Below are 12,262 nucleotides of genomic sequence, written 5' to 3'. Positions count from 1 at the left end.
ATTTTTATTTATGTAGGCTAAACTTTTACGATGACCCGGTGTTTTTGTATAATGAGACGATCAGTGAGTGCCAGTCTGTCTGCTTTATTGTGTGTTGTAGTTGTTTTTTAGTGGTTTGTTAGTGTGAAGAGATACAGAAATTGCGTTGTTTTTTTTTTTTTGGTATGTTTGATGCTATTTTATTTTTCTAACTATAATATTGCTTATTATTTGGTATTATTTGAATTAAAGTGAGTATTTTTGTAGTACTTTGCCTATTTGCCTAAGAGTATTATTTTAAATTTAATAACAAAAATTAGGTAGCACTTTTTTTATCTTTTTGTAAATTTTGTACATTCTTTACATTTTTTAAAGCATTTCTTTCACGGGTTTTTTAATAATGTTGGGGTAAATGTAAAATGTCAATAGTATTTTCCCTGGAATTTTATTTTATATTCAATTATTATTTGCAATTTTTGTAAAATTTTAAAGAGTTTCTTCCAACATTTTCTCAATGTTAAATCATAATTTTTACGTTTTATAATAAATTTTCAATAATTAATTGAATTATTGATTGACAGGTTAATATTTAAGCATTTCCCTAGAATTATAATAATTGGATATTGTTTACTACCCAAGCAACCCAATTCAACGATTTTTTAGGAAATTGTTAATTTTGGTATATTTATCAACCGTATATGGTCAAGGTATATTTATTAAACTGTAGAATACACGTATATCATATACGATTCTGTTTACAAAAATGAAAAAATTTCGACATTTAAAAGAATTGACACGCGATTTACATATTTAGTTTCTAACTTCAATTCGACACTTTAAATATTTTATGAATTTCTTCTGAAAAGTCACTTTTTTCGTCCATATTCTTCAATCTAATAATTTTGTTTTTATACTAAATATTTATATATAAATTTATATCAAATTTAATTAAAGAGTATTATTAAATTAAATACTGAGTATATCTTTTCTGCAAAAACAGTGTTTTTTTAACAACAAAACCCGTACCCCCCCCCCCCACCCACCCCAAACTTTTGCCCAGTTAAAAATTCATTTGAAAAATCACCGTTTTTCTTTTCTAATATCCAATCTAATAGCACTGTTTTTGTATTAAATATTTATTAATATACATAGATATAATTATATTAAATTTAAATAAAAAACTGTGTTATTAGAATAGATATTAACGACGAAACCAGCTGTTATTTATGGTATTATTTTGGAAAACAATGATTTTTGAAAACAATTTCTTAGTGGTACGTTATGTGGGGTGGGTGGGGGGGTAAGGGCAATGTTAAGGAAAAACGTTTTTTTTTTGCAGAAAATAATTGTCTGAGAAAAAAATTCTTTTTAAGAAAATTGTAGGTGACAAAAAAATCTATAGTTTTTGTATCTATACTTATTTCACATAACCTTAAAATTTTTGAGTAAAACGTGAAAAACCCTATTTTACTTCTCGAAAGCAAGGCTATGAAAATTGCAGTAGTTAAGCCATTTTTGATCATAAATAAATGGAAATTCAGAGAAGTCATTAAATTTAATAAAATTAAAGTTTTTCTTAGTTCCAGACAACTTTTCATTACCTAGGTTCAAAAATACGGTTTTCAAATTAAAACCATTGGTATACTGATCAACCCTATATGGTCAAGGTATAATTATTAAACTGTAGAATATACGTATATCATATACAATTCTGGGTAATGTACACAAGGGAGAAAATTTTGGCATTTAAAAAAATTGACAAGGGATTTACATAGTTAGTCTTCTCAATCACTACACCTCAAATATAAGAAAAAATGACCTCGATTTTTTTTTATTAATTATAAAAGTTTTTGACGTTTTTCATACTCTTTTAGGATTATACAAACATTCTTTTAAATTGATTGCTTGCGAAATTTAAATTTTTTTGTAGACATGTTCATATTATTGTGAGACGTGTGTCTATTTTTGAACGCTTTGGCATTTTATTCTTTTGGCAATATTATAGCATTTTCTGACACTCCTGTAGAATATTTAAAATTTTTTTACCCCGATTCTTAAAATTTTTGTGACTCATCCTTATTTGCCGGAATTTTCTTCCAAACAGCTCCAGTTATCCCTGTCATCGAAAGAACTGAGTTATTATTTTAAGACAGTTAAAATTCTAGCTCATATAAAGACAACACTTGCTTTCTCCCAGTTTTTAAAATGCAATGCTTTCCCTAAAATCAATTTTTTGTTTTTTTCAAAGCATTAATACTTACAATAAACTTCTAACTCCTTCTTTTTCTTATTTTAGGAGAAAGCCAAGCAACCACTAGCACACCTCAACCGCCATGACAACAACAGAACATCCACCAACAACCGACCTGCAGAGTCCTTCTGCTGAATCCGAAACCGAGACCAAAACCATCTTCAGCATCCTCTCGAAAATCAAAGAAACTGATCTACCCACGGATTTAAGTAACAATACTACAAAAAATGACGAAGATATCCTGATCGTCACAAAAGCCCCTAACAGTAACACAACTTCCATAAACAAAAGTGTTTATTTGAAGCTGCATAGGAGTGATTCGCCCAGTAGGAACACCCAGTTTGATCGGATCAAGGAGAGTTTCGAGAAGCCCGTACCGGCACCGAAACCACGCAGGTTAAAGTCGAAAAGCCAAATTTTCACTCCCACAAAAGAATCTAAAGAAGAAAAGCCTATAAGGCATAGCTGGAACGTCCCTAAGATCAAACACAAAGATGTCAACTCGAATAATTTAAAACAGGAAGACTCTAGTGGGGAAGACGAGTTCGTGACCATCGTCACCAGATCGGATTCCGAAGAAAGCGTGCTTAAGTTCGAAAAGGAACTGTCAGCATTCACTATGGATAAGAAGAAACGCACTAGCAGCTTCAAGAAGATCTTTTCGGTCTTTAGCAGCAACAAAGACAAGAAAAAGAAACACCAAGATAAGACGTTAAGCAATCAGAACAAAGAGAATGGGGAAACCTACTCGGACAACTTTAATAACGAAAGCAACAGCTTCAGCAGGCAATCTGCCTACCGGCATACCATATCCAATGATACTACAAGAGTTCCTAATAGCTTCACTCAAGAACAATTAAGTAAAGAGCTTGCCCAACACCAAATCAACCAGATGAAGTACAGAGAGAATCTGGAACGTGCATCATCTCACCTTAAGCCTGAACCAACTAATCAGCTCAGTCTAGGATATACCCCCATGGACAAACCAATTAATTATAAAAATAACGTAAACATTCACAAATATATTGACACCAGTTCATCTGCTAGCACCTTGGAGTCCTCCGAGCGCTCCAACTTGTACCAGAATGAGGTGCTAAGAAAAGAAACTGATGATGTCCAAGTACGTTATCCTCAAAACTCTTATAGGCCAAACAGAGTTAACGACAATAGACGAGACACTCCTCCAAGATTATTAGAAACACAACAGGATGTCAGACTGGTGAACCCAAAGGCCCTTATTCCAATAAATTCCGAGAGACCCTTGCCAAACCCTTACCAAAACGGTAATAGAGAGCAATCTCCAATCAATTCCAACAGCCGGCCACATTTGGATGATACCTATGGAACAGTCTTTGATAGTCTGGAGAAACCTAAGAACAAGTTAGCAGAGAAGCCTCCAAGGTCTCCTTCAGTAGAAGGCAGTAAGATCAGGTTGCCGCCAAACAGGGAAATAATACATCTATCTCCCCGAATAAGGTCTCCTATCCCACCGGAGAATATCCCTACTGAGAAAATTATTGCCACGGAGCTCCTGAAACCTAAGAGGTCCCCTACGCCGCCCACCAAGAAAAATCTAAAACCAGACGAGCCCAGTCACCAGAGGTTGGAAATCGATATAGACTATCCCGATAATTTGGACTATATGAGCAAAGAGGAGAATCTGGTGACTAAGCCTCCATTGGCCAACAAAAAGCTGTTAATAGAAAGAATCGATCAAATATCCAGAAGCAGTAATGAGAGCGTTGCGTTAAAACAAAGACTGAGTCAAGCCTCCCCCAGCTCAGATAGATTAACAACAAGTGCCCAAATCCACACTAACTCCCCCAGCAACCGCACCCCCACCCCGAACTACTCACTAAGTAGCCAAAACTTATCTATATCCCCTGTCAGGTCCAACAATCGACCCTCCACTCCTTCGAACTCCCAAATCTCACAGTCACCCAAGACCACCCCTCAGAAGCAAGACATGCGAAAAAGCGTCGAAGCATATTACTGGAACGAGATAAAAAAACTGAAGGACCAAGAGAACTACGAGTTGTACTTGATGCAAATGCAATACAATAACTCGCAATATGACAACGCGAACATACGGAGATCCAGAAGCATGTCCCCAACAGCGAATAGGGACAGCAGAAGGAGCTTAAGCTTGCCAAGAGAAGCCAGACCGGCAGTATTCGTTTACCCCAACCCCATTCCAGAAAACCGTGCGGTGACTCACCAGGCACAACCAAGAAGTATGCAGCAGCTCCAGTTCCAGCAGGAAAGGCAACATTTTCAACACAATACACCCGAGAGAAGTACCGTGGATGGTAGCCCAAGAAAGTTTGATAACAGTAGCACCAGTAGTCTTTATAGGCCGATATTTAAGAGGGGCAGCTTAAGCACTCCGCCAAGGCAGACGGATGACTCTTTAAAGCGCAAAGTGAGCTTTTCTGGTAGCCAGGATCCGCAACCACCTGCGTGGCCTACGAGAAATGGATTTACCCAAAGCCCTCCACAGAGGCGAGACAGTCGCCAACAACTTCAAGGAGATGACGACGTGTTTTATGCTCAGAACAACGAAATATTACGAGCGAGTCAACGAAACGACCTCCCTACTGAGGAGATTTACTATAACAACCGACCAGAGCCAACCTATGTACTACGTGGACAACGGAACGGAGTTTATACCACAGTAGAAAACCCTTATGGGCAAAGAATGGTTCAGAACCAACGAAGATTAATGCCACACGCAGAAGAAGCTTTATATGGTCAACCTATTGATGCTGTACCTATTTTAACTAGGCACGGTTCAATCCAAATCCAAGAAGAATTATATGAATCAAGACCAATGAGAAGGCTCTCGTATCAAAACAATCACATTCCCAGACCGAGCGTTCCAAACACCCCAGTCCAGATGAATCATCCGGACCAGTATATGGCCAGAAGACCCCCTAGTGTCCAAAGCATCCAGCACCCTCACATGAAAAGAGAGATCATTGTAAACGATGAAATATTTGGACAATTTGGAGGATACGCTGGTCCAAATAACAACAATATCCGTGTGGCACCCAGTCAGCAGAACATATACTCTTCAAGGCAAAGCATTGTCGATTACAACTCACAATACATTTCTCGGCCCCATAAACAAGTAACCCTAAGCAACAAAGTGTGTGACATGTACGGTCAGATTCACGATACAGACTCCTCCAAGATACGACAAAGCGGTGTAATCATGGGGCAACTCCAGCAGCAGCAGCAGCAGAGTCCCGGAAGTCCCCCGGTAGCAAGAAACCCTTACAACAACCAGCAACAGTTCGTACGTAACAGTAGACTCACCTCTAGTGCGAGCGATATGTATCGTAGAGCACAACAGCTGCCACGACAGAATGAGGGTATGTATGGGAGGGTGGGGCAAAATGTGGCACCATCCAGGCCCTTACCACCTGTACCAAACAAGAAATTGATGGGAACACGAGGGATGGTGAGCGATACGGAGAGTGGGTCAGATGCCAGTGAGATCCAACGGATTATGAATAGTAATGGTGGGAAAGGGAAGAAAAAGGGATTGTTTGGGAAGTAACGGTTAGGGTTTTGATGATTTCTTGTGCATACTGATGATTTTTACTCTAGAGGTTCCACTTTCTCCATTTAAGGTAATAGTTTGGAAGAGTGAGGGTAACATGTGGCACCCTTCAGACCCTTACCATTTGTAGCAAACAAGACATTGATGGGGACATGAGGAATGGTAAACAATATAGAGCGTGGGTCAGATTCCAGTGAGATATGATTGGTTTTGAATCATGGAGGTGGAAAGAGAATGTTTGGGAAGTAACAGATATGGTAATGCTGATTTATATGATAGATATAGTTACACTTCCTCCACCTAAGATCGAAGTTTGGAAGAGTGATGGTAAAATGTGGCAACAAAAGTTCCAGCCTCTGTGCCAATTGAAAAATTAGTAAAAATAGGTCAGGTGTGAGTGAGATACTGCATATTTTGAATGGCATTTAGAGTGGGAAGAGAAGAGTAAACATTGGAAAAATAAGGCGTAAAAAGTCAAAATATTGAAATGTGCTTATGAATTATCAGTTTGAGATAAGATACGGAAAAGTGTATTTATTTTTATAAAATTTACGATTTCATGTGCTTATTGTGCTCAGGATTATTTACGTTCGATGATGATGCTGGAAATTTAGGAAAACCAGAAATTTTTTACGACATTATTTGATAATCTGATTCTGAGGATTTTAATATTTTGATTGCATTTTTGCTTTTTATATTTAGTTTTTAAGCAGTATTATTATTTATACAAACTTTCCAATAACTTTGTTGGTATTTGTTTGATATGGACCCTTCATCTGTTACATACACTAAGTATATAACGAGTTACGTACTTAGTACTTAGGCTTAGAAACAATTCGAACTACTTTAATATATGATAAGTACTAACGTAATGTGTATATTTGGTATTTCATATATAATTTCTACTATTTATCTGTGTTATATTTTAGGAATAAATATATAATTTTACAGTTATTGATTCTGTAAGCTACGACATTAGAGAACAATTATGTTTGTATAAAAAAGAAATATTTTCTTGTATAATTTATTGAATAAATTATAATATATTGTTATGATATGAGATAATAGTGAGTTTTATTTTTTAAATCCTTAGTAAAAACACACTAAAGGACCCAAAATATCTCTCGAGGCCTGATTCTTCTTCTTCTTATAATAATATTTATATATATAAGATATTTATATATATATTACAAATTCACAGATATAACTAAGAAACTAATTTAAAAAAACGTCCAATGTCAAAATTATATGGGCACCTATTGACTGTTTAAAAAAATATAATTTAAATAAAAAAGAATATACTTATCTCTAATATAAACAAACTTAGCTTCAGTCTATGTCTTCCTCTATGTTTTCGTCTACGCCTACATCTATGTCTTAGGCTACGTTTTTGTCTTTCTCTACTTGGTCAGCATATAGGGTCAAAATTGTTCTCTTGAGGCCTAATCCTACATCTTCTTTTTCTTCTTCGTCTACGTCTACATCTATTTCTATGTCTTCGTTTTAGGCTTTGAAGTTTTCTTGGAAAATAGGTTCAAAATAAGATTTCAATTATTTTGAAATTAATGCCATCCGATCCTAAGGCGTTTATTTTACAGAGTTTAAATCGGTGTAAATTTCTTCCACTGTGTGCAAAATAGGGTTATGTAAAAAAAATTAATGCGCTTGAGACCTCACGACTGAATAAAAGATTCTTTATCTCCATTCATATGTATATACAGGGTGCCTCCGATTAAGTCGGCACTATTGGTATCTTTGTTAATATTTAAGATACAGGGTCGGTTAAATTAGCAAACTAGTAGGATTTTTTCTGTTGATTAAAAAGGTGAAAACAGAAAAAAAATTGAACATCGCGTTTTCGAGAAAATGTGAAAAATGTACTTTTGTTAAATGTAATCCCCTGTATATTTTTACATAAATCAAAAGATAATAATTTTCTTAATAAAAAAGTTTATTTACACTAATAGCCTAAACCTAAAAATAACGAAGTTATAGCGATATTAATAATTTTGTCAAATTTAGGCAAGTTGGCTTTGAAATAAATAACATCAAGTAAAACTACTAATTTACAATAAATGAGCAAAAACATCGCCATCTTGTTCAATACATTTCTGAGGACACTTAAGCACACGTCTTGTAGCTTTTAAGATTGATCTTCTATCTATTGATCCAATTATTTGCCTAATATGTGTTTGAAGTTCATCAACGGTTCTGTATTTTTTTTATAGACTTCATTTTTTATGTAACCCCAAAAATAAAAATCTAGAGGGGTTAGGTTAGGTTAGGTGGCCAACGAATCGGGCCACGTGTCGCAATCCATTTATCGTCAAACAGTCTATTAAGTAATATTCTTACATCATTTAGTTAATGGGGAGGTGCTCCATCCTGTTGAAAATAGATTTGTTGCCGTCTCTCCAAGTTAACATTATCCAAATAATCTTACAGCGCTCCAGATATTATGAGATCAACATATCTTCTTCCAGTCAAAGTGCCATGATAAAATAGAGGTCCTATTACTTGGCTTCCTATTAAGCCGCACCAAACGTTTATACTAAATTGATTTTGAGGATTTCTGGGATCAGTAAGGAAAAGATTTTCTTGGGACCAATAGTGTACATTTTTACGGTTAAACATACCTTTGTTTAAAAAATTCGCTTCGTCGCTCTATAGTTTGGAGCGACGAAGCTAATTTTTCGGTTTAAAATATTATCATTAGCTTCATATGCATTACGTAACCAGTTGCAAAAAGCAAGTCTTCTCTCGTTATCGCTAGCCAACAATGTGTGTACTGGTCGATACTTATATGGCACAAATTTGTGTTTCTTTAAGACCCGCCAGATTGCTACTAAGCTCACACCGTAAGCTCTTGCTAAATCTCTAGTTGAGTTTTCCATATGAGCTTCAAAATATGCCAAAATAGAAATTTCAACATCCTCGCTTACTATAAATTGGTTCCTTCTTCTAGTTCTTTTAAACACGTTTTCGTTACTTCTAAATTTTCTGTAAAAAATTAAAAAGTATCTACGGTTTGGCAAGTTACGAGTCTGGAATCTCTAGCGGTACTCTTCTAGCGTTCTGTCACTATTTTTTCGACATACAAGGTAACACTCTAACATATCACATTTTTCAATATGCGTAAAAGGCATTTTACTAATTAAGATTTTACAAAAATCACAAACTTTGCTAACATGTAACTGTCAGTATTTCTTTATTTAATAAAATCTCTACGGCTACTGTCATTTTATTATTCAAACAATGATTTATTTGTTTTGCTCTTAAAAACTTCAAGGCCAACTTGCCTAAATTTGACAAAATTATTAATATCGCTATAACTTTGTGATTTTTAGGTTTAGGCTATTAGTGTAAATAAACTTTTTTATTAAGAAAATTATTATCTTTTGATTTATGTAAAAATATACAGGGGATTACATTTAACAAAAGTACATTTTTCACATTTTCTCGAAAACGCGATGTTCAATTTTTTTTCTGTTTTCACCTTTTTAATCAACAGAAAAAATCCTACTAGTTTGCTAATTTAGCCGACCCTGTATCTTGAATATTAACAAAGATACCCATAGTGCCGACTTAATCGGAGGCATCCTGTATAATATATGTATGTATATACTCTCTCTCTTGCTCCAAGAGTAATATACGAACCGTAGCTCTCTTTCTATTTCTACTATTTCATACCTCCTTCTCAACTACCGTCCGCCTCGCTCGATCACACTTTTCGTAACGATGCATACGTCTACAACTACGTATAGATAGATGTAGCCGAAGTGAAGAATATAATATAGAATATAATAGATGAAGAAGGTGACGTAGAAGTAGCCCAAGATGAAGACAAAGATGTATACGTTGACGTAGATGTAGCCGTTTGACCCAAGACGAAGACAAAGATGTATACGTAGACGTAGATGTAGCCGTTTGCGCCTACGTCTCCTTCTTCGGCTACATCTACGTCTACCTATACATCTTTGTCTTCGTCTTGGGTCAAACGGCTACATCTACGTCAACGTATACATCTTTGTCTTCGTCTTGGGCTACGTCACGTCTACGTCACCTTCTTCAGCTACGTATACTTGATGAATAATTTTAAGAAAAGATTTGAATTATTTTGTTTTATATTAATGCCATCCGATTCTAAGGCATTTGTTTTTGTAGAGTTTAAATTGTTAAGAATATCTTCCACTGTATCCAAACTAGGGTTTTGTAATTTCAATAAATCTGCATTAAAATCTCCTAAGCATATTAGTAAATTTGATGTAAAGAAGCAAGGTCAGCTATCGTTATGGCCTTATGTAGGACCAAGATTGCTCTCTTAGTGCATGATTCTTTTCTTCTTCTTTAGCTACGTCTACATCTACGTATACGACTTTTTTTTCGTCTTAGGCTACGTCTACGTCTACTTGGTAAATAAATTAAAAAAAAATATATTTTAGTTATTTTGATATTAATGCCATCCGATCTTAAGTCATTTATTTTTATACAGTTTAAATTGGTTTGAATTTCTTTCATTTTATCCAAAACAGGGTTTTGTGAAATAAGAAACATTTATATTAGGATCTCCTAAGCATAATATTAAATATGATGGTAAGAAGTGAGGTCAGCTATTATTATTGCTTGTTAGCATATAAGACCAAGATTGCTCTCTTCATTCTTCTTCTTCCTCCATTACGTCTACGTATACGTCTTTGTTTACGTCTTCGTCTACTCGTCTACTTATTAAATAATTCCAAAAAATTGTGTTAGTTATTCTTGGAAAACAAGAATTGAACTGTATCTATATGTGTCAAACTTTGCACTTCATTTAATAAAAAAATCATCCCGATCAGATGACTATAATAATAAAAACTAGTTTAATATTAAGGTAGTTTTATTATTAAAGTAGATGTGGCAAGAGATGAATCTACATCGAGGTCTTTCTGTTCTACTAATTGCTCTACTAATTTTGAAAATGTATGCTTAATGTCATTTGACAGCCTAAGAGGTCTCAAAAAGTCTGTAAAAGGGAGTCCTTGAGATCACTATAGATCTATGTTAACAAGTTCCTGAAGTAAATCATGGTTCATGGTATCAAATGCTTGGAGAGATCAAAGAATATTCTTGCCAGTTACTCAATAAATTAGATATAATGGTGTATAGAGGAAATCTTCTTTGTGTTGGTTCCTATATAAGTCAAAATTAATTACGGCATAAAAATTATATGCAGATAGTCATCATCTTCGTCTTTATATTTTAACGAACCTTGTATCTCATTCATCATACTTAATAAGAAAATTATCCAAATTAGAAGAGTACAAAAATAATTACTGGTTTACTGTTAAAGAAGCAGGGCGAGAGTCGTCTACGTCTTGTTCTTGTTCTTCTCCCTTTCAAATTTCACTATCATCATCGCTCTGTTAATTTTGGAAACTAATGCCTCGAATAGATAGATAACTGTACTTTGTGACATAACCATGTTTTATTAGCATTAAGCCATCTCAAAATCGTTCGACATCCTAAGAGCATTCTTTGGAAAGTGTAAGGAACTCTTTGACTTTACTAGAGATGTCATCTGCATATGGTTCCTGAGGTAAACCTTCGGCCAAAGAATCCTCTTGCAAATTACTTAATAAATTGGAGAACTGCCAAACTGCCAAGAACCATAAAAATCCATATCTAACCATAACCATTTGGTCATCCTTTGGTAAATATCACTCACAGAACTTTGGCAAGTGTTACGTGTTGGACAAAGTTGCATATGCCAATTTGGCAAGCATCAGTCGCACCTACTAATTTAGTAAACGTTTTTTATGATCAATGGTCGCTAACGAATAATTGGCCACACGTCTTTCAGTAAAAATACCTTCACCTTATCGTCAAAGTTGATAAACGTTACTCACAATAATTTAGTAAGATTTGCTAAAGATTTTACTTATGATTGGTTTTCACTGATAAAAGCCTGGAAAATGAAGCTGAATTCTTACAAAAAAATATATTCCTAGAACTGTTACTCAAGTATTACTACCTCTAAGTAAAAATATTTGCTCCAGGCCTTACCTTCTTTACCGGGTCTTACCCTAGGGCCGAACGTATCCCCGCTCATCCCCCCACCCCCGGACAAAGCTTACACACACACACACACCTAACGCTAGTTTGTAGGGCGTTCACCCTCCCGAAAAAGTGCCGGGAAACGCCGCAAATTGAACGGGCGGCGCCACTATCGATTTTCCCTTGGAAGTTACGTCAGAGCGAAGGGATGCTGCGTAGCGAGGTGGGCTTGTCTGAGCTCGAACGCGATTTTTCGGATTTTCGGAGTTTTTTTTTTGGGAGTTTTTTGGAAATTCTTGGGGCGTTTTTCCCTGGCAGTTGTTTTTGTGAATGTTATTTTTCTTTTGTTTAATTGCTTCTCCTGCATTGGAGTTTTGGACAGTAGTTTTCTTTTTTCTTTTTTTTTTCACCCTGCCAGTGCTGTTTCTTCTTGA

At 35.3% G+C, this 12,262-nt stretch overlaps 2 protein-coding genes across 4 annotated transcripts in view; both read left to right on the top strand.

Moving 5' to 3' along the window:
• Positions 1 to 6,860, top strand: part of LOC126740726 (uncharacterized) — a 32,845-nt gene extending 25,985 nt beyond the window's left edge. For all 3 annotated transcript variants that reach the window (XM_050446872.1, XM_050446873.1, XM_050446875.1), the window contains exon 2: positions 2,276 to 6,860. In XM_050446872.1, the coding sequence (XP_050302829.1) occupies positions 2,313 to 5,792 (3,480 nt within the window). In that variant the 5' untranslated portion in view covers positions 2,276 to 2,312 and the 3' untranslated portion in view covers positions 5,793 to 6,860. The remainder of the gene's footprint in view (positions 1 to 2,275) is intronic.
• A 5,243-nt stretch (positions 6,861 to 12,103) lies between these two features.
• The window catches only part of LOC126740724 (coiled-coil domain-containing protein AGAP005037), a 196,606-nt gene continuing 196,447 nt past the window's right edge, over positions 12,104 to 12,262 (top strand). The window contains exon 1 of the mRNA XM_050446858.1: positions 12,104 to 12,262. The gene's annotated coding sequence lies outside the window, so the exon portion shown is untranslated.

Source organism: Anthonomus grandis, chromosome 9 (genome assembly GCF_022605725.1).
Source record: "Anthonomus grandis grandis chromosome 9, icAntGran1.3, whole genome shotgun sequence".
Taxonomy (NCBI): Eukaryota; Metazoa; Arthropoda; class Insecta; order Coleoptera; family Curculionidae; genus Anthonomus; species Anthonomus grandis.
The sequence above is the reverse complement of the archived record's forward strand: the minus strand, read 5'-3'. Positions and strand labels throughout refer to the sequence as shown.